Here is a 22,500-nt window from a genome sequence, read left to right on the forward strand (position 1 = left end):
CTATAAGGAGATTTACAGACTTGTTTATGCTCTTTGTCTGTTTACGCTCTTTTTCTCAACGTGTGTGTGTGTGTGTGTGTGTGTGTGTGTTTCAGACATTTGACCACAGCAGGTCTTTGGCAGCCTAGTTTCTGACCCTGAAATTCAGAAAAAAAAACTGTCCTACTCCCTCGTTTGACCACACACACACACTCCATGCTGCTGATCTCAGCCCAAACAGAAACTGTATCAAATTCATAAAAGCTATTAAAATAAACTATTCAAACAGAGGCGAGACATTCGAGGAGGAACGTGAGGGACGTGTGTGTGTGTGTGTGTGTGTGTGTGTGTGCCAGATGTTTCTCTCTGAACATTTGCATGGCACCAAGTGAACTGCATAAAGCAGAAGGAAACAATGACCATATATGGAAAGTAAACAGAACAGACAGTTTACAGAGAATCATCTTGGTGTGTTAAAGTTTTATGGTGACTTTAGATGTGTAGATGATGATGAATCGTACAGTTTATTCATCTACCTACAGTTTTATCTCCTCATTGATACAGGGCAGTATTCTGTCTGGTCCAAGCAGATGTCACTATTTATGCTGTGAAATGAGGTACAACCTGCAAAATTCAATGTTCAGAACTACAAATTAAAACAACTCTGTTATTAAAATAGCATGAAGTTTATGAGCTTTGTCTTGAATGGAAGTGTCTGAGGAACGTTCCTGTGTTCCTCTGTCTGTTAGAGTGGATTTACAGCTAAAACATAAAGTTCAGCGTGTGGTTACATCAAACCGAAGGTGATGCTGCTCCTCATCCTGTTCCTCATAATGTTCCTCATCCTGCTCCTCATTTTCTCCTCCTCATATTCTGGTAAAAATTATAAACTTTTATAAAACACAAACTGATTCATATACACTGTGATTCAGTATGGATTTAACCTTAATTCTGTGGGGTGTGTGTGTGTGTGTGTGTGTGTGTGTGTGTGTGTGTGTGTGTGTGTGTGTGTGTGTGTGTGCGAGCGTGTGTGTGCGTGTGTGAGAGTGTGTGTGTGTGTGTGTGTGTATGTGTGTGTGTGTGTGTGTGCACGAGCGTGTGTGTGCGTGTGTGAGAGTGTGTGTGTGTATGTATGTGTGCGAACATGTGTGTGCGAGCGTGTGTGTGTGTGTGTGTGTCTCTGTGTGTGTGTGTGTGTGTGTGCGAGCGTGTGTGAGCGTGTGTGTGTGTGAGCATGTGTGTGCGAGCGTGTGTGTGTGTGTGTGTGTGTGTGTGTGTGCGAGCGTGTGTGTGTGTGTGTGTGTGTGTGTGTGCGAGCGTGTGTGTGTGTGTGTGTGTGTCTGTGTGTGCATGCGAGCGTGTGTGTGTGTGTGTGTGTCTGTGTGTGTGCGTGCGAGCGTGTGTGTGTGTGTGTGTGTGTGAGTGCGAGCGTGTGTGTGTGTGTGTGTGTGTGTGTGTGTGTGTGTGTGTTTTCCCTGGAAAAAAATGTCTGTGTGATTCAACAGAATGAAATTTGCTTCTCTGGTTTGCCATTTTGCCATTTTCAGGACAGCATATGCTACACTCTCAACTCTGTGTGTGTGTGTGTGTGTGTGTGTGTGTGTGTGTGTGTGTGTGTGTGTGGTGGTTGTGGTCAGTGTTGATGTTCAAACAAGGCCTGAGAGTCAAAAGTTCTATACGACAATCACACACTGGTGCAATAGACACCTTTATGCTAAACACACAAACACACTCTCACTCACGTGTGTGTTCCTGTAAATGTTATTCAGCTGCTTTGGGTCACAACCTGGTGTGTTTACAGTGATCATAAAATGTGTGTTTGTAGAAGATGTAGTGTTCTTATAGGGTTCTTGTAGGGTTTTTGTAGGGTTCTTGTAGGGTTCTTTTTCCTGTCATTTGTTAGCTCTCCCTTGTGTTTCAGCACTAACTCCTTCTGTCCTGGTGTCTAGTTTAAAGCTTCTCAGTAGTTTTCACTGCCTTCACTTCACTTCACCGCTCTTTAGTTTCTTAGCTTCTTGTCTTTCAGAAATCTTTCTGGACTTCTGGTGTTCATTTTCTCTTCATCTCCCATGTCCTTCGTCCTCAGTTGATCTGCAATGTCTTTAACTTAAAGGTTTTTCCTTTTGTCTTTCCTTGTTTCCAAGTATTTATTTATTTATTTCCTCTTTTCTTTTGTCTCTATTATCCCTCGTTTTCTTATATTCTTCTTATATTCTTTCCCTTCGTTCTTTTTTCTAGATTTTATCCTCCAGTTTTCTGTGTCCTCACTTTTCCGGGCCTCAGTTTCCTCGTATCCGTGTTGTGTTCAGTGTTAATGCTGTTATCTCCTTCTTCTTTTTGTCCCTCTGTATTCAGTTCACATCAGTTTCCCAGTTGTTCTGGTTTCCTTGTTCACATGTTTTTAAGTATTAATAGTTAAATATTTTAATTAGCAATCCATTTTCGATTTGTTTTCCGCTCCAGATGTTCCACAGTTACACCAGTTTACAGATTCTGGGTTTACGTTTCTCTTAAATCCATTTTCTAGATTTTTTTACCTTCTCTAGTTTCCTTCATCACTGAATTCCTGGAGTCCTTGTTTAGGTCATTAATGAACTTGTTGCTTCACCAAATTTCCCTGTCATTATTTCTAGTTTTCAGGAATTTTTATCCTAGTGTTCCATTTTTTTCTCAGTATTCTGGGTTTTTTCATAAATGTTTCCATGTTCCTTAAAAGTCAGTGGTAATAATATAACATTATATTGAGGATCATCTTTTGGGAAAAGGTGTATTAGAATTTATTCATATTCGAATTCAAGTTTATTTGTATGGTAATTTTAACAATTGACATTGTCTCAAAGCAGCTTTACAGAACATAAACATAAAACAAAAGGTTAATATAAAGAATAATATAAAGATTAATATAATACAAAACTTCAAGATTAATATTAGATATATTTAAATGTGTTTGTATTTATCCCCAATGAACAAGTCTGAGGTGACTCAGGTGACTGTGGGGAGGAAAAACTCCCTTAGATGGTAAAGGAAGAAACCTTGAGAGGAACCAGACTCAAAGGGGAACCTCATCCTCATCTGGGTGACACTGGGGGTGTGATTATAAATATACAGTCTGATAAATGTTGTGTTGATGAGGAGGTTGTTGTCCTCAAACACCACATGGAGTTCAGATCTCCTCTTTAGTATCACAGAGTCTAACTGGAGCTGGTAGATCTCTAGATGTCTCAGGATCCTCACAGAGTCACCTTCATCTCAGTGGAGGTCCAAAATCTTCATGACACGGAAGACAGTCACAGCTGGTACAAATTTCTGGATGCCTCGTGATGGGTAGAAAGACAGAAGCAGTGGAAAGGGCTTGACATAGCTACTGTTCATAATATTAACAAGTACTAGATGATAATGTGCATTTGGTCTGATGTAATAGAACACAATATTATGGGATGTATTATGTGTACATCTGACTAAAGAGATGAGTTTTTAATCTACATTTAAACTGTGAAAGTGTGTCTGAGCCCCGAACACTATCAGGAAGACTATTCCAGAGTTTGGGAGCTAAATAAGAAAACGCTCTACCACCTTTAGTAGACTTAGATATTCTGGGAACTACCAGAAGTCCTGAGTTTTGTGATCTCAGAGAGCGTGAAGGATTGTAACGTGTTAGAAGACTAGTTAGATACATGGGAGCTAAACCATTAAGAGCCTTGTACGTAAGTAGCAGCAGTTTGTAATCAATTCTAAACTTAACAGGTAGCCAGTGTAGAGATGATAAAATTGGGGTTATATGGTCATTTATAACTGGTGTGTGTGTGTGTGTGTGTGTACAGTTATAATTACACTATATTACAAGCCCAACACACACATCCTGTTTGCTTTGTTATAAAGTTGTGGGTTACTGCAGTGTCACTTATAACCGAGTTATTAATATATTCTACAGTGTGTTTTGTCCACAATCGTGTGCACGTCGTTCTACATGGAAACCTTTTCCACAGAGAAACACTATTATAGTGTTCGAGGACCTTTAAAGTTTCCCCTCATGTTCAGACAAGCCACAGAAGTGTAGTGTGACCTGGTGACCAGATGTTCATCAAAAAGAACAATTCAGTGCTGATTAATTCTCGAGATCAACAACTGACAGGTTTATATTCATGCACTGGTTCTGTAGGTATCCTTTATGGTTTCTATGGTAACAGCTGGTTCACGGGGACGTGTGCAGCGAACGCTCCACATAAACAGATTAAATGGTGTGTAATCTTTGGTCTGTGAAGGTTTCTGTATGATGTGGTGAAGGAGTCTCCAGTGTCAGTGCTCTGTAGTGACAGAGAGAATAAAGAGCCGCCGGTCTCGAGGGAGATAAGTGTGTATAACTGCTGTAATAACAGTAAATAAATAAAAAGCTTCTCATTTCTGAGCTGAGAGGAATTAAACACCGTGGGACATTTCAGGTGTTAGCAGCAGCTCAGCTCCATCACACAGTGTTTATTATTACACACGAGTGTGTCTGAGAGACGACGTTTACACAAACTGCCCCTTATAAACATAATGGGTAAAACTTTACACACCGCTCAGATGAACGACTGTGGAATCTGTGAACATTTACATCTTTAACCACGAGCAAGTAGAAGACAGAACACACACACACACACACACACACACACACACACAGAGTTGTAGGAGTGATGTCTTTAATACGGAGTGGAACTCACTTTGTTATTACAGCTAATAAATATGGAGGATGTACCAAAAGGTATAAAAGAGCTAAAGCAGGTAACAGTCAATGCAGAGCCAGTCTGAGACCACACACACTTGTGCACACTCGAACACACACACCACACAAACTCACACACACACTCGCACCACACTAACTCGCTCACACACCACACTCGCACCACACTAACTCACTCGCACACACACACACACACACTCCTGCAGCAGAGATGGCTTTGTATTCCTCCTTTTGTGGCTTAGTGCTGATCAACAGACCTGCAACACACACACACACACACACACACACACACACACATACACATTAGAAATCAATGGAGCAACGCGTCACATTCAAAACAGAATTTAATAAAGTCCCCTCAGGAAACTTTTACTGCACTGAAATAAAACACAAACACACCTCATCAGGTTCTGGATGTTGTTGATGATGTCTCCGTACACCGAGTTAAACAGCTGCTCCTTCGACAGAGTTCCGTCAAGTTGTTCTGTAAAAACATGTTTAACAAATGTTTACTGATGTATCTCAAAGCCCAACGTCACACACACACACACACACACACACTTACCAACATCCACTCCCATGTCTTCCATCTGCTTCTTGTGTTTGACGTACATCGGCCAGACGTGACCATCGAACAGACCTGGAGGGTCCGGCACGGCATAGTTCCTCGAGCTGAGCAAGCACACACACACACACACACACACACACACACGTGAGATGTTAAACCTAGGAGATCGGACAGTTTTATCAAACCCACAGTGATACTCACCACCTCCTCTTTTTGCATTCTTCATATGGGATGGAAATAAAGAACCGCTGGTCAAACACGTCAATCAGAGGACTGCAAACAAACAAACAAACAGAACTTTTTCACTTGGATGAAGTCATTTGATCTTACAATAAAAAAAACAATGAACAGAGAATAATAGTTATTACATGTTTATTGTGTTGGTGTGATATCATAACATCGTATAAAGAACAGATCCATCCAGAAGCAGATGACCTCATGAACCCTGGTGTGTGTGTGTGTGTGTGTGTGTGTGTGTGTGTGTGTGTACCTGTAGGTGTAGAGCAGAAACCCTTCCACAATGAGGATGTGCACGCCCTCATCCTCGTCCTCTCCGGAACGAGGCAGGATCTCACGGTCCAGCGTGCTGTCCACACCGTGGGAGCGCTCAAACTTCACCGGGTTCTCCTGCCAGGCGTAGATGGTGCTCATCATGGCGTCCATGTCCAAAGCTGTGATCACTACACACACACACACACAGCCGATCAGACAGCAGGACAACGCTTCATCCAGGGGGCGTCTCAATTAAGAAACACACGCAAACTTCATTCATTAATCAAAGCGCCTTGTTCTCTCTCTCTCACACACACACACACACACACGCAAACACACACACACAGCGCTTACCATCATACTGCTTAAAGCCATCCTCCCCGACTTGGATCTCATCCTGGGGCTGAAACACACGCGTGTACATTCAGCGAGGCTGAACCGGTCGGCTTTGGCTTTAGCTTAGCTTTGTGCTAACGTCTAAACAACTAGCATTTATACACTCCAACACCTCCCCCCACCCTTAACATACCCACCCTGCTAAATATAGCTAAACAGGAAGTGAAGCTCATAAACCAGGCTATTAGACACTTACAGACCCGACTGCATTAACTTCACTTTGTTTCTTCCCTAATCAGAGCGACATCATAACTGAACTGAATGATGTTAATAATCTAGTTACGAGGTTTTCCATCAGACAGCGATAATATGATAGAGTTTGTGTCTAATCTCATTACACTATCAGATTTTTTATGACACTGACCTTGAAGAAGTCGTCCTGATGAACCACACAGCAGTTGGGCAGGTTGTGGCACAAACGGTCAGTCAGGGTAGTTTTACCCCCGTTAGTTACCCTGACAACAGAGAAACAACAAGCTTCATTATCACACACACTCACAAACATACACACTCATCAACACACACTCATCAACACACACATCAACACACACACATACATCAACACACATGCACACACACTCACAAACATACACACTCATCAACACACATTCATGAACACACACATACATCAACACACATGCACACACACACACATCAACACACACACACTCACAAACATACACACTCATAAACATACACACATGCATCGACACACACACATGCATCAACACACACACATGCATCAACACACACACATGCATCAACACACACATGCATCAACACACACATGCATCAACACACACACACACACTCTAACACACATGCACACACACACATCAACACACACACTCATTAACACACACACTCATTAACACACATGCCCACACACACACTCACTCATCAACACACACACTAATCAACACACACACACACACACCTCCCAAGTGCAATGCCCATGATAAATAGAACACAGTAAACTGGGACTAAAACAATCTGTCATCACTGCAGTTATTATTATTTACGTTATTTAACGTTAATAATAATAATAATAATAAAGACCTTTAATATAAACCTCTTCACCATTTATTACCTCAAATAGTTTTAACACAAACAATTTTTTATCTTTGACATTTTAGGTTTTTACACATTTCACTTTATTTATTTATTTATTTATAACCAAATCTACATGAAAAACTTCCCGAACCGATAAAATACAGTTTCTACAGTGATGATTATTAACAAACACAACTTTACATTATATTTAAACTAAATGAATGTTAATAAAAACATGACTATAAAACGTTATTAAAGGTCATTAACGAGCACGTGACACAGAGCGGAAGTCAGAGCCTTTAATTCATCCGTTACCGTGCGCGCGTGCGGCCTGCGCGTGCGCTCGTTCTCTCTCTCTTACTCACCCTCCGATACCGATGATGAGCTTCATGTTTGTTTTCCAGATGTTTGTTTACCAGATGTTTGTTTACCAGATGTTTATTCGCTCAGACACATAAAGAGGCGGTGTTTATGGAGGTAAAAGGCAGACCGTCAGCTACACGACTCGTCCATGTTGATTGGTGAGAAACTCGGTGTCTGTGCGCGTGCTGCTGCTTCGAGAGCGTTCACCGAGAGAGAGAGAGACTCTCACACTCTCACACTGATCTACTGACTCTGAGGCGTCTGATTGGCTATTTAAACAGAACCACAGCGCGTGTCATCACTCTACAGCCAATCACACAGCTTCAGGATAAGCTCCGCCCCTCGGCTGTTGACAAATACAAACGGAAGAAAAAAGTTTTTATTTCAGCAGCTCGTGTTTTTATTGTTATTGTTATTTAATGCTCACGTTTTATCCGTTTGTTTTCTATTCGTGATGCCAATTAAACATGTTTATTATCCAGTTTTACAGCATTTATTTATCGTCGTGTGTAATTAATGATGTATTAATTATTATTATGTGTTATAACTGTGTTATAATTGTGTTACAACTGTGTGGGTCACTTTTATTTATATTTATTATTATTATTTATCATTATTATAACTGTGTGGGTCATTTTTATTTATATTATATTTATATTATTTTTTTATTTATTATTTGTTTTATTATTTATCATTATTATAACTGTGTGGGTCATTTTTATTTATATTTATTATTATTATTTTATATTTATATGATTAATTTTTATTTATTGTTTATTTTATTATTTATCATTATTATAACTGTGTGGGTCATTTTTATTTATATTTATTATTATTTTATATTTATATTATATTTATATTATTTTTTTATTTATTATTTGTTTTATTATTTATCATTATTATAACTGTGTGGGTCATTTTTATTTATATTTATTATTATTATTTTATATTTATATGATTAATTTTTATTTATTGTTTATTTTATTATTTATCATTATTATAACTGTGTGGGTCATTTTTATTTATATTTATTATTATTATTTATCATTATTATAACTGTGTGGGTCATTTTTATTTATATTTATATTATATTTATATTATTTTTTTATTTATTATTTGTTTTATTATTTATCATTATTATAACTGTGTGGGTCATTTTTATTTATATTTATTATTATTATTTTATATTTATATGATTAATTTTTATTTATTGTTTATTTTATTATTTATCATTATTATAACTGTGTGGGTCATTTTTATTTATATTTATTATTATTATTTATCATTATTATAACTGTGTGGGTCATTTTTATTTATATTTATATTATATTTATATTATTTTTTTATTTATTATTTGTTTTATTATTTATCATTATTATAACTGTGTGGGTCATTTTTATTTATAGGATTCTATTATTTAATCACATAATGTTTAAAACCAGATCTAATGACAAAGTTTTTATTCTGTATTCTTTTAAGTCTAAATTTAAACTTCATTTCTAAAAAATATATAAATTCTTGTTATAGATAATTAAATATTAATAATATAGTAATAGATCTTTGTCACACTGACGTGTTACAGTAGTAATGCTTACACAATATTCCACAAACAGACAGATTAGATTCTCTCACTTTCACACGTGTGTTAATGTAAAATCTTCTCTGTTGTTATTGTTTTAAAACTTACACGTTCCTTTGTGGTTAGTGGTAATAAAGACAGAAAATACCAATCCACTGACAGGTATATTTGTATCTTAAAAAAATATGCTTTAATATTTTATAGTGTTAAAAGTGTTCACAATAAACACGTTCTTTCATTAGTTCTTCCTGGATGAGTTCCGTTTCCTGTCGCAATGGTACCATGAGAACCAAACGTGTATCTGTGGGTGGAGCTAGAAACGGTAAAGGCTACTGATTGGTTCAACACACTGATCACTGTATGAGTCACTGCTTAGTAATCAGTCATCTTTAGTTGTGGCTCTAAGTTTATCTGTTATTTTGGAGAAAACATTACAGTTTTATCACACAGCAATGTTTAAGATTTGTTTTTAACTATCAGCCCACCGCGATGGTTCCTGGTGACTGATGTACTGTAAACTGTGGAGGTGTCTTGTACTGTACTGAATGTGCTTGGTGTCCTACATGAACTGCAGCCACAGGAAATGTGACATCAGACAGAATTTCTCCCACATTAAGGAGAAAAGTATTGGGTTTATAACAGTTGCCATCTATGATGAACACATCTGCTTATTACTGACAGCACATTAAACTACAGTTCAAGTTCAAGTTCACTTTATTTATATAGCACATTTAAAACAGCCATAGGTCTGACCAAAGTGCTGTACAATAAAAGTGTGTTAGTAACAATACACAGAAAATAATGATACTAAGACAAGAGATAATGAAAGCAATTAGAATTAAACAATATAATAATACACAGAGAAAGGGAGAAAAAAATTACTAAAACACTAAAACAAGCAGTAATAAGAACAAATGTAGGATTAAACCAAATTAAAATGAAAGGGAATACTATAGATATGCTAAGGAAAACAGATAAGTTTTTAAAAGGGACTTAAAAATGGACAGAGAGGGTGTTAATCTTAACTCTATGGGCAAATCATTCCAAAACTTAGGCCCAGTCACTGAAAAAGCTCGATCTCCTATACTCTTAAGTCTTGAGAGGGAACAGTGAGGAGCTTCTGGTTACCTGATCTTAAGCTTCTGGAGGGAGAGTAAGGATGTAATAATTCAGAAAAATAAATAGGAGCTTGATTATGCAGGGACTTAAAAACAAGTAAAAGTATTTTAAAACGAATTCTGTATTCAATAAGCAACCAGTGAAGAGTCCTAAACTATCTCTACATCTGTGTTTTCTCATTTTATCAACAGAAAAGGAAATTTTTTTTGTGAATTTTGTTTAATTTACCAATTATGGACAGTCCCTGTCCTATAACCTGATTATTCTACATTCGCATTAGGAATGGTGCTAAAAATATTTGTACTTATTTTTAGCTGTCTGTGCCAGACATAAACAGGATATGAAGTACGCTTTCTCTCTCTCTCTCTCTCTCTCTCTCTCTCTCTCTCTCTCTCTCTCTCTCTCTCTCGCTTTCTCTCTTTCTCTCTCTAAATGACAGGGTGTGTCTGGTCTGTGGTTAGCTGCTCCGTGGGTGTTTGTAGAACACACTCGATTTCTCCATAAGGATTCAGCCGCCATGTGTGCGATCACATTTCATCACACTGACTACTCCATATGACTTATCTAGTACACACAAGGTCCTATGTAGAACAAAAGAGGGACACTTATACAGACAACAGCGTAACGAGTGTAACAGTTTACTGTTAAACACATGCACTAACTAGCCTCCCTGTAGGTCACCGCGTTTCATCAGCTTCATGTAGAACAAGTCAGTCTTTCAACATTAAGACCAAGTGCCTTTAAGTCAAGTGTCATGTGTACACGAGTTTTGTTCTCGGTTTGGATTCTAGCGAGCACAAACATGTCCAACATGAACGTTAAAAAAGACAGGAAGAGAAGATAATTATAGCATCTGATCCAGTGTCCTGATTGATTCTTCTATTTGAGCAATAATTTAGAGTCAATCCTGGTAACATCACATAAAGTCTCTGATAAAAATAGCACTTTCTCCACCAATTGGGTTTCTCCAGAATTAGTTACACTCTAAAGTCTATGATTTTTCCTGTAAAGTCTATTCTTAAGCAATATTTAATGTTGTTGGACATCTGTGACACAAGTTAGTCCAAAGAAAATTCCCAATATCAGTGATTATATGTTTTATTATATGTATTCTATGTTTATGTGGCACATCACTGAACACTGTGAATGAGATGTTACTGTAGAAACTGTGAAGTATTAGAGCAAGTCTATTAATATAAACCTATATATATACTGTCAGAACTGCTGCTATAAATGATTAATCACCCGATCAGACTATAATAGAAGGGGAAAAAACAAAACACGTGTATTTTATTGTAGAAGGAAACAGAAGAATGTAAAACCTCTCTGTCGCCATCTGGTGGTGGCTTCTGTGTAGTCATAATATACTTTAATATCGTATTAAATGTTGATTAACAATACGTGAAAAGATCAAATAAATCATCAATAAATCATCAATACAACATCAATAAATCATCAATAACCCCCATCCCCAAAAAAAAACAAAGGCGCGTGCTCGGCACCAGAGTCACCAGAGCACCGGAGCACTAGGGCGCATGCGCAGGGAGGGGACGCATTCAGGCCTGTGTGAATACCAACAATATCTGATCTGTACATCATCTCCTCACCGTCGCTTCCTGATGGTATGATGTACAGATCTGCAGAAGTACAGAGAACGGCGAGGACAATCTGAAGGCACTTTTTTTTCTGACAGCAACTTTAAGGAAGTGTCTGAGGTAAAGTCTTTAAACCTGTTTAACTCTAATGTAACTTTATTTACTTCACATTTTACATCTAAAAGAAAAAAACAGCTCTGGTTTTTATTTATGTTTAATATGTTTCGGATTAATCCGTTTGTGTGAAATAAACTAATAAAGTTGTTCAGTTCGTCCGTCGGGTTGCTAACTGTTAGCTTGTTAGCTTGTTAGCTTCGAGGCTAAATACTAACCTTCTGACTGCTAAATATCACCGTGTGTTGTTTTATAGAGATGTTATTGACTGAATAATTGTGGAGTTTAAGCTCGTGAAGGCGTCGGCGTTATTTATTTAGTGCCTGAGTGACGTCAGAGATGCTAATGCTAATGCTGTGTGATTTATTCAGCACTCTTTTATTACAGTGTTCTAACACTTTATTGTGTGTAGATGTGTGTGTGTGTGTGTGTGTGTGTGTGTGTGTGTGTACTTTAACAGAAAGTGTGTTAAAGTTTCACAACTGATTATAAACCTTCTTTAGTATTGAATTCAGCTTCCGGTAATTGAGTGAGTGCGAGCGCGCGCGCGTCGTGTCGTGAACGCGCATGTAAATAAAGACCGGGTCGAAAAGGTTCCCTTTTTTCTGTTCTCTGTAAACAGGGTCAAATGCATTGTGGGAATTCTGTCACTTATATAGGGGACATCATCTGTGTGTGTGTGTGTGTGTGTGTGTGTGTGTGTGTGTGTGTGTGTGTGTGTGTCAGTCAGTCAGTGCAGTGTGGGGTCGGTCCTGCTTACTGTTACTGAAATAGAACCTTATAAAGAGTAGTTTGGGAAATATTGTGTGTGTGTGTTTGTGTGTGTACAGGAGGAACGCCCGTCACCAACTTCCGGTACAAAGCTGTGGCAGAGCTGAAGACTGAACAGGAAGCTCAGAGAGAGAGCAAGAGTGAGAGACATAGGAAGACACAAAGAGCAAGAGAGAGAGACTTTGTGTGGGAGGAAGTGTGTGTGTGTGTGTGTGTGTGTGTGTGTGTGTGTGTGTGTGGAGACATGACGGAGTTCTGGGTGTGCTTTAGCTGCTGCATCGCTGAACAGCCTCAACCAGTGAGTCAAACACACACAACACACAACTGATATGTGTCTCCTGTTGAAGAAGACTGAACACTGAACTGTGTGTGTGTAGAAGCGGAGAAGGCGAATCGATCGGTCGATGATTGGAGAGCCGACTAACTTTGTACACATGACACACGTAGGATCAGGAGAAATGGGAATGGGCCATGCAGCGGTGAGACACACACACACACACACACACACACACACACCTTTTATTAAAAATTGCTTTTTAGATACTGGTTTAAAAATATTGAAGACATGAAAGTAGAGACTGTGTGTGTGTTTTGTGAAGGTGAACTCGGTGCAGGCACAGATGAAATCTAAAGGTGGTTATGGGAACGGCACACCAGAGAGCGTGCAGTGATACGGTGAGTCTCACACACACACACACACACACTCAAAGAGATAAAGAGGACAAACTTCTTTTTACTTTTAAAAACTTTTAGGGTGTGACCAAGGGTGTGTAGATAGTGACCTCAGGAGTAAACATGGGTGTGTCCTAGAGCTTCAAGGGAGCATCTAGATACTAACCAGCGCTGTTTCTAGCTAGCACCTTGGTAGTGACCAAAACGTCTAAAGAACAGTATAGAGTGTGGTGACATTATTCACTAAAGTTATCTTGTGAGTGCCTTCGATTGTGAACAAGGGTGTATAGGGAGTAACTGAGAGAATGTGTATCACTCAGGGTCACGGTAAAGGTTATGTTGGGTGTGTGTAGGGAGCAGTAAAGCCAAATGATGACCGGTGTCTAGGGAGACAGACGAGAACACGAGTGCTGTCTGAAGCAGGATTACCTGGTTAGCTAGATAACTTTAGGATTAGTTTAATTAAGCTTCACAGATTCAGCATGTCTCAGTCTTGGTCTCACACACACACTATAAACAGGAATTTAATGGTAACATCGAGTGTGAACACAAGCCTGGAGTCGAGATCCTTCAGGATTTCCACATCCTTATCTCTAACCCTGGACCAATCAGCTGTCAGGAAAGTGTCACTTCCTCTTTGGTGTAAGAAGTAAAACCTTCTGAGAAGGAACTGTGTGTAGCTTTCTGTGGTTTTTTTCAGTCCATCTAACAGAAAATTTTGTATTTTGTCAGTGATTGAATCTGATGACCAACTTCACACTTCTGTAGGAACAGAGTAAAGACAACTGTGTATTAAATACAGCAGAACATTTTACACACTAGATCTTTGTTATTGACACGTACAGTTCAGGCTTTGTCTCAGTCACACTGACGGATTTATATTCATCCATCTATCTTTCCAGTCTCTTCATCTCTTTATCCATCCCCCTTTTTTTCCCTACCGTCTTTCCATCCGTCCCTACAGCCACCTCTCTGTCCATCACCTTCCCTGCTCAGGGTCTCTAAAAGTTAAATGACTAATTTGTTTATATTTTGAGACTCAGATTTAACTGATGTCTTTATAAACGAGTCCCAATAAAGACCTGATGGAGCAAACCGGTTTGGGTTAAAAACACACCGATACACACCTTTATCCCAAACTGTACACTTCTTCTGTGTGTTTATTTAATCTTACATCCCTTTATTCTCGTTCCACTCCAGTTTCCCTACATGTCCTTACTGTCTTTTCTCTCCTTTATCTCCGTTCGTCTGTCCACTCGTCCGTTCTCAGGGTTAATGTCACCGACACGTCGTCATCTGTTCCAGTAACACGTGTGAGACTGAAAGCTCAAGGTTACTCGTGACGTTTATATGGTTTTATTTTAAACATTTCCTTCTCACTTTTTTTTTAAACAAAAATAAAAACTACTCGTCCTCATTCGCAGTGTTGGGGTTTTAAACTCTGACTTGTGTTCATACTGTGTGTTACCTTTAAACTCCTCTGTAAAGTGAAAGCCTGTATGAAAGGTGTCATAACTGCTGTATGATCACTAAAACATTTCCTCTTAAACTAATACGTTAACCTGTGTGAAACCTAGATGTGTGTGTGTGTGTGTGTTACTGAACTGTGTGTGTGTGTTACTGAACTGTGTGTGTGTGTTACTGAACTGTGTGTGTGTGTGTGTTACTGAACTGTGTGTGTGTTACTGAACTGTGTGTGTGTTACTGAACTGTGTGTGTGTGTGTGTTACTGAACTGTGTGTGTGTGTGTGTGTGTGTTACTGAACTGTGTGTGTTACTGAACTGTGTGTGTGTTACTGAACTGTGTGTGTGTTACTGAACTGTGTGTGTGTGTGTGTGTGTGTGTGTGTTACTGAACTGTGTGTGTGTGTGTTACTGAACTGTGTGTGTGTGTGTTACTGAACTGTGTGTGTGTGTTACTGAACTGTGTGTGTGTGTTACTGAACTGTGTGTGTGTTACTGAACTGTGTGTGTGTTACTGAACTGTGTGTGTGTGTTACTGAACTGTGTGTGTGTGTTACTGAACTGTGTGTGTGTGTTACTGAACTGTGTGTGTGTGTGTTACTGAACTGTGTGTGTGTGTTACTGAACACTGTGTGTGTGTTACTGAACACTGTGTGTGTGTGTTACTGAACTGTGTGTGTGTGTGTTACTGAACTGTGTGTGTGTGTTACTGAACTGTGTGTGTGTGTTACTGAACTGTGTGTGTGTGTGTTACTGAACTGTGTGTGTGTGTGTTACTGAACTGTGTGTGTGTGTGTTACTGAACTGTGTGTGTGTTACTGAACTGTGTGTGTGTGTGTGTGTCTTACTGAACTGTGTGTGTGTTACTGAAGTGTGTGTGTGTGTGTGTGTGTGTGTGTGTGTTACTGAAGTGTATGTGTGTGTTACTGTAGTGTGTGTGTGTGTGTGTGTGTGTGTTACTGAAGTGTATGTGTGTGTTACTGAAGTGTATGTGTGTGTTACTGAAGTGTGTGTGTGTTACTGAACTCTGTGTGTGTGTTTCTGCAGCATGGACACCAGTGACTGCGACCTGCTGAACTGAAACAGTGAGAACGAGGAGCAACGCTGGATTTAATATCATACACACACACACACACACACACACACACACACTGGATCAGCGAGTCAGAGCACTGGTCTGTGAGACGCGTGTATATCTGCATAATCGCACAGTTAGACGCTTAAAGCTTTGTGATCTGAGTGTAAACATTCACGCCCACGCTCGCCACACCAACCAATCAACAGCCGGCTTCCATCTCAACCCTCCGCCTTTTCTCGCCATGAACGCTTTATTTATTTGGTGATTTGTTTCGTGGGTTAAATACGGTGGCTGGGCCACTTCACATCTCTCACACACACACACACACACAGTTTAAATGATGAGCGAGTGTGAACAATAGATTGAACACAAACACAAATAGAGACATAAACAATGAGCTTATTTTCACAATTTTATATCTTTCATATAAATTTATGAATATATATTCCAGTGGGATGTGGAATGTCATTCTTTATTTTTTTAAAAGCTTTTTAAACGTGCTGTGTTCAGATAAACTTGACATGTGCGACCTCACTGTAATGACTTCCACAGTGCTCTCCTTCTCCACGTTAAACTGTGGGAGGATTTTTGTACAGATGTTTTAATGCCCAAATAAATGATGCCAAGCAACAACCTGCCTGTTCGTTTGATTTATTACTTCTGATGATGTGTACGCCGTGTTATGATGTGTACGCCGTGCCTTTGTTGTATTTTGTACAGTTTGTACCCGTGGCCACTTCCCTCCTTTCCTGTTGGTGCGTATCCACACGTTAGTAACTTGCCATAAGCAAATGATTTAATAGAATGTTACTGGAATCGACTTTCCTCGTAGCGTTTTTAAGATGATTTTTTTCTGCTGTATTTAAAGCTCATACTTTCCACTTTCCTACTTTTTCCAGAAACATGTTGGAACAATTGGCACAAACCTAGTATGTATGCAGGGTTTTTTTTTTTTTTCCAGCCATCCTTCAGTATAATGTGTGAATAAAACCCAGTGTTGCGATACTGCGCCCCCTTCTGGTGATAATTTCATTACTGAAATTTGTCTTGTGTGCGTAACTGAGTTAATCTGCAGTGTGTTTGGAGTTTATGTAGCCTTATGTACTGAGGTCTTTAGGAATGACATGTTCATAAATAGCTTTAATGGATGGTAAGAATTTTAAGTCATAATTTAATCTCTGTGCCTAAAACAATATAAATAAATTCCATATTGATGTTGTTCCAACTTGTTCGAGATGATCCAACAAGCTACCTGAGATATAAACTGTACCTGGTGCCAAAGTTTTACCTCCTTAACAGTGTTAAGTTATTTATATTTTGAAGTAAAGGCACCACTTTGGTCCTTGTCGGTGTGTTTTGGATGTTCACCAGCCGTCCTCTACCTCTGGGTTTCCTACAGGGTCAGATGTTCTCTAAGCTGTGTGTGTGTATGAAGTGACGTGACGTGATATACAGCTAAGTATGGTGACCCATACTCTGCATTTAACCCATCCAAAGTGCATACACACAGCAGTGAACACACACCCGGAGCAGTGGTTTTGCTGCGGTGCCCGGGGAGCAGTTGGGGGGGGTTCGGTGCCTTACTCAAGGGCACCTCAGTCGTGGTATTGCTGGCCCGAGACTCGAATCCACAACCTTAGGGTTAGGAGTCAAACTCTAACCATTAGGCCACGACTGTGTGTGTGTGTGTATTAGGCCACGAATGTGTGTGTGTGTGTGTGTGTGTGTGTAGTCCTGTGATGTACTGAACTCAATAAATAAATAATTAAGCTCATTTCCCAACAGACAATTTGTACCCAGTTTGTTGTGGTGTTTAATCACTTGGTCTTTCAAAATGTGCTGACGTCTTAATAACTTAGCAAACTAACTACATTTAAGTTTGAAGTTTAAAGCACATAATTTATTATCTATGATTAAATCTAAATCACTGTATTGACAGCAGCAGCAGGATGTAAGTATAAAAAAGGGATCAGAAAGTCCGTGTTGTTCCACTTTCAGCTTAAATATTTAACTTCCTATTTTACAAAGTCATTTATTTAAAAATGTGATTCTGTAGATTTGGGCAGGTTTTTACAGAAATCGATGCACATGAGCCTCGTAGCTCCAGAGTGAATCTTCTGAACTTCAGATGTATCGTTTAAATAACAAACAATTCATCTGAGCTGTTCTGTGAACCTTAACGATAGACCTGACATTTCTGTTCGAGTCGCTGCTGTGAAGACGCACTAATTAAAGGTGTTAACTGCATTTCTCTGACATACCTCTGTAATGTGCTCAGATTAACTTGTGCTGCAGGATCAGTGACCTCAATATCACAATAAAGCTGTAAGTAACAAACACTTTCTGTAATGTAAGCTCACTAACACTGGGCCAATACACACAATATGTTTAACAACATTTACATTACATTAATATTAAAGTAGAACAGGCTTTTATCTGAAAAGAAAATAACTGATTATGATGTATTTCTTGTAGACTGAAGCTCTTTTTCATGGTGATCCACTGTGAAAAACTGTTTACAAAAGTCTGGATTTTCTATCACAAACAGAGAGAATGAAGCAGTGGATGTGAGAAGTGGAATAAATAATAATAATAATTAGAATGATGATGATGGGGGTGGGCACGGTGACTTAGTGGTTAGTACGTTCGCCTCACACCTCCAGGGTTGGGGGTTCGATTCCCACCTCCACCTTGTGTGTGTGGAGTTTGCATGTTCTCCCCGTGCCTCGGGGGTTTCCTCCGGGTACTCAGGTTTCCTCCCCCGGTCCAAAGACATGCATGGTAGGTTGATTGGCATCTCTGGAAAATTGTCCGTAGTGTGTGAGTGCGTGAGTGAATGAGAGTGTGTGTGTGTGTGTGCCCTGTGATGGGTTGGCACTCCGTCCAGGGTGTATCCTGCCCTAGGTGACGAGACTTTTGTCAGGGAGTGTACAGGGATTATTACCTGTGTTCTGTAATTCATTCTCCATCTTTAATTACTGCTTAAGTAATATGTAAATCCTTAGTGTGTGTGTGTGTGTGTGTGTGTGTGTGTGTGTGTGTGTCTGTACCAAGAGCACCTGTAAAACAACAACAAATCTGTACACACACTTGGTGATTAAAGCTGGTTCTGATTCTAGACTCGAGTGTAAATTATTTTGATACTTTCTTAGATAATAGCACATTTTATCTGTAATGAAACGATTAATCCGACTTATAAACTGTAATAAACTTGTGTTAATAAGACACTTTTCGGCCATTACACTTTCCTCTCTGATTTATGTGATGGAGGCGTGAAAGGCGGAAGCGGAAGTTATTTATTTATTTTATCACATGAAGTTATTTATTTAAAGCCGCACGACACCCGTATTCCGACAAGCCCCGCCCTACTGCACGACGATTGGTTAATAGTTTGGCCAGGTGTCCTTTGAGTGTAAACTGCTAGCCAATCGTTACGCACAAAGGGCGGGGCTTACTGAAAACGGGTTGAGAAAAAAGACGAGTGTTGAGATTGTTAAGTCGGTGTAAGTGAGCAGTCAAAACAAACTAACGGCTGGGTTTTAAATCAGACTGAACTGTACTGAAGCGTCTTTAAGCCAGATGTTACCGAAATGACTGTAAAGCTGATGATAATGTTGGCCGTCACTCTGCTGTCTTATCGGGTAAGTTATCTGTTAGCACTGAAGCTAACGCCGTTAGCACCGAAGCTAACGCCGTTAGCACCGAAGCTAACGCCGTTAGCACCGAAGCTAACGCCGTTAGCACCGAAGCTAACGCTGAGAGTTATTTCATTAGAACTGAACATCTTCTTGTCACCATCATGTGTCTGTATGTGTGTCATGACGAGTCCCAGACGGACACACAGCACGTACCGGTGAGTGTGAAGGTTTTATGTGATACTTTAGTGAGTAAACACGAGTTATGAGCTGTGAAGCAGGAACTGAAAGCTTTGGGGAATTCCAGTACATTTACAGGCCTGACAGGGTGACAGCTGGATGGGAGCTCATCACCGCCTCCAACAGCTGGGACACAGCTGGGACACAGCTGGGACACAGCTGGGACACAGCTGGGACACAGCTGGGACACAGCTGGGACACAGCTGGGACACAGCTGGACATTAGTTCTGTTACTGACATTATGAAGTCTGTGGACTGACAGATTACTGACACTCAGAAGTCAAGACAAAACACTGTGGACAAGTTACAGCCCTATAGGAAGGTGTTAAGCCCTAAGGTTATGTGTACAGCCTTACTCATTCCTGAGAACTGTAACATGTTCATGTAGTTCTCTAATGCAGTCTTTTGGCTGTAACGCCTTCCTGTGGGGCAGTAACGCCTTCCTGTGGGGCTGTAACGCCTTCCTGTGGGGCAGTAACATTTCCCATGTATTGCTGTAAATCATGCTACAGAAAGCCCTACAGGAACATTTTCTATCCCTCCAGGAAGATGTAGTCCTATGTGATCCAGCTCTAGAGAAGATGTTGTAGTCCTAAGGGTGTGTGTTCCAGCTCTAGAGAAGGTTCTGCTTCAACATGTTCCTGAGGCACTTTGCCAGGTGTCTTGTGATAATGTGACTCTGGGCAGTTGCAGCATCTTTTAATGGGGTATTGACTCACTTCTGTAGGCTCTCTAAGAACTTTGTATTGACCTCTTTTAGCTTCCTGCCTTCCTGTAGCACTATAATATGATGCTGAGTGGAGATTTAATTTGGTTTGTGTTCCTCAGAGCGAGTGCCATCAGGCCGTCCTGCATGTCTCTGATTGGAGCACGTATAGGGAGTACTGTCTGGTTTACAACGCATCATTGTCCAACATCTCCAGGTCTCTTAGTGATGCTGTAAGTTAGCACATACACACACACACTGCACACACACACACACACACTGCATCAAAACTTATCAGGACCATCATTGTGTGTGTGTGTGTGTGTGTGTGTGTGTGTGTGTGTGTGTGTGTACAGGTGCGCTATAAGCTGGTAAACCTGACCTCGACCATGCTGTGTGATGCAAGTGGAGTCAAGCCAGACTCAGTGAAGGGCGCAGCGGTGTGTGTGATGAACGGAGACTGTAACTTCAACCAGAAAGCTCAGGTGGCTCAGCAGCTCGGAGTCAAAGTGCTCCTCATCGCCAGCAAAGACGCCATGGTATTTACATCGCACTATGACGTCACACTATGACGTCACACTATGACGTCACACTATGACGTCACACTATGACGTCACACTATGACATCACACTATGACGGCGCACTATGACGGCACACCATGACGTCACACTATGGCGTCACACTGTGACTATTTTGCTGTATAACACAAGTTCTTGTGTGCCTTAACAAGTTTACTACCATGATTGGTTTCAGCTGTGAGCTCCTGTAACACTGTCAGAGGTTCTCACAGCTATTTAGTACCCAGTTGTCATCTGTTAGCTTTGTGTAACGAGGTGTCAGGTTGTCAGAACACAACAAACACTTTGTGGACCAACTTTCTGTATACAAGCACTGTAACCCCTCCTAAATAGCTCTGGACCATCACGCTCACTTCCCGTAGCTCACTGTGGAAAGTTTTTTTCAGGGAACTCCGTCAGTCAATAACAGCGAGTTTGAGAAAGTGACCATTCCTCTGGCGGTTATGAGATACCGCGACATCCTGGATGTGCAGAAGGTACAGATTTTTTTTACTTACTTGCCCCCGATATCATTTCTCTGTTTATTGTTCGTTGTAGTTGAACTCTGAAGCCCTTCCCCCTCCCCCCTGTCAGGTGTTTACAGATGGGATGGAGGTGCAGCTCTATGCTCCGCCCACTCCTGAATTTGACGCCAGCGTCATTATCATGCTTGTGATCGCCGTCTTCACTGTGGCTATGGGTGGCTTCTGGAGCGGGGCTGCTGAGAAGTCAGTGACTTACTACTCAAAGGTCAGAGGTCACGGGTTAAAAAGAAACAGTCCTAAAAGTTTGTGTGTGTGTGTGTGTGTGTGTGTAGGGCAAAGCAGAGTGTGACGGCGCTCTCTGCAGGAGAGGAACGGTCAGACAGCGGGGATCTTACACTCTACTCCCCGCTGAAGGTGATGCTGTTCGTCGCGCTCATGTGTGTGATGCTCGTCCTCATGTATTTTTTCTACAAGTACCTCGGTGAGTCACGTTCCTCGCGCTCTGATTGGTCAGTAACACTGAAGCGTAAAGGAAGTGCGCTGGCTGCTGTTTCAACATATCGCACTGGGGCATTTGTGATCGTACGCTTCTGATTACAGTCTACGTGATCATCGTGATCTTTTGCCTGGCGTCAGCTACAGGACTGTACAGCTGCCTCGAGGCACTACTGAATGCAGTGGGGTGCAGTAAAATCAGGTACACACACACAGTGGCTGCAGTTCAATACTGAGAACTTTGTAATGTAAATATACTCATACGTGTGTGTGTGTGTGTGTGTTAGTGTGTCCTGTAGGGAGAAGAGCTGCTCTGTGAGGAACCTGCTGCTTGTTGCTGTGTGCATCACTCTGGCTGTGGTTTGGGGTGTGTACCGAAATGAGGACAGGTACTACATTTACATGTACATGTTACACA

At 40.3% G+C, this 22,500-nt stretch overlaps 3 protein-coding genes across 6 annotated transcripts in view; 2 read left to right on the plus strand and 1 right to left on the minus strand.

The window, feature by feature from the left end:
- Nucleotides 1–4,641: 4,641 nt before the first annotated feature.
- mibp2 (muscle-specific beta 1 integrin binding protein 2) lies at nucleotides 4,642–7,803 on the minus strand. 2 transcript variants are annotated; one of them, XM_060878454.1, is made up of 8 exons: nucleotides 7,574–7,802; nucleotides 6,520–6,610; nucleotides 6,114–6,162; nucleotides 5,758–5,947; nucleotides 5,469–5,540; nucleotides 5,265–5,371; nucleotides 5,099–5,183; nucleotides 4,642–4,956 (listed from the first exon to the last, which is right to left on the minus strand). In XM_060878454.1, exons 1-8 carry the CDS (start codon nucleotides 7,597–7,599, stop codon nucleotides 4,938–4,940), a joined length of 639 nt encoding a protein of 212 aa, XP_060734437.1. In that variant the 5' UTR covers nucleotides 7,600–7,802; the 3' UTR covers nucleotides 4,642–4,937. The 2 variants fall into 2 exon arrangements, with proteins under 2 accessions (XP_060734437.1, XP_060734438.1); XM_060878455.1 differs by lacking the exon at nucleotides 6,114–6,162 and having other exon boundaries at nucleotides 7,574–7,803.
- Nucleotides 7,804–11,827: 4,024 nt separating this feature from the next.
- LOC132851515 (CDC42 small effector protein 2-like) lies at nucleotides 11,828–16,596 on the plus strand. The gene is made up of 5 exons (XM_060878456.1): nucleotides 11,828–11,984; nucleotides 12,809–13,047; nucleotides 13,127–13,228; nucleotides 13,349–13,424; nucleotides 15,933–16,596. Exons 2-4 carry the CDS (start codon nucleotides 12,994–12,996, stop codon nucleotides 13,418–13,420), a joined length of 228 nt encoding a protein of 75 aa, XP_060734439.1. The 5' UTR covers nucleotides 11,828–11,984; nucleotides 12,809–12,993; the 3' UTR covers nucleotides 13,421–13,424; nucleotides 15,933–16,596.
- Nucleotides 16,597–19,417: 2,821 nt separating this feature from the next.
- The window catches only part of zgc:123258 (uncharacterized protein LOC641502 homolog), an 11,690-nt gene continuing 8,607 nt past the window's right edge, over nucleotides 19,418–22,500 (plus strand). For all 3 annotated transcript variants that reach the window (XM_060878457.1, XM_060878458.1, XM_060878459.1), the window contains exons 1-8: nucleotides 19,418–19,604; nucleotides 20,667–20,777; nucleotides 20,901–21,083; nucleotides 21,510–21,599; nucleotides 21,697–21,830; nucleotides 21,920–22,068; nucleotides 22,188–22,284; nucleotides 22,370–22,471. In XM_060878457.1, the coding sequence (XP_060734440.1) occupies nucleotides 19,554–19,604; nucleotides 20,667–20,777; nucleotides 20,901–21,083; nucleotides 21,510–21,599; nucleotides 21,697–21,830; nucleotides 21,920–22,068; nucleotides 22,188–22,284; nucleotides 22,370–22,471 (917 nt within the window). In that variant the 5' untranslated portion in view covers nucleotides 19,418–19,553. The remainder of the gene's footprint in view (nucleotides 19,605–20,666; nucleotides 20,778–20,900; nucleotides 21,084–21,509; nucleotides 21,600–21,696; nucleotides 21,831–21,919; nucleotides 22,069–22,187; nucleotides 22,285–22,369; nucleotides 22,472–22,500) is intronic.

This window comes from Tachysurus vachellii, chromosome 9 (assembly GCF_030014155.1).
Source record: "Tachysurus vachellii isolate PV-2020 chromosome 9, HZAU_Pvac_v1, whole genome shotgun sequence".
Taxonomy (NCBI): Eukaryota; Metazoa; Chordata; class Actinopteri; order Siluriformes; family Bagridae; genus Tachysurus; species Tachysurus vachellii.

Coding starts and splice junctions, on each gene's coding strand:
- mibp2 (XM_060878454.1), bottom strand. CDS start 7,599: ATGAAGCTCATCATCGGTATCGGAGG. Junction 6,163..6,519: donor ATCAGGACGACTTCTTCAAG/GTCAGTGTCATA, acceptor CGTGTGTTTCAG/CCCCAGGATGAGATCCAAGT. Junction 5,372..5,468: donor GAATGCAAAAAGAGGAGGTG/GTGAGTATCACT, acceptor GTGCTTGCTCAG/CTCGAGGAACTATGCCGTGC.
- LOC132851515 (XM_060878456.1), top strand. CDS start 12,994: ATGACGGAGTTCTGGGTGTGCTTTAGCTGCTGCATCGCTGAACAGCCT. Junction 13,048..13,126: donor TCGCTGAACAGCCTCAACCA/GTGAGTCAAACA, acceptor GTGTGTGTGTAG/AAGCGGAGAAGGCGAATCGA. Junction 13,229..13,348: donor TGGGAATGGGCCATGCAGCG/GTGAGACACACA, acceptor TGTTTTGTGAAG/GTGAACTCGGTGCAGGCACA.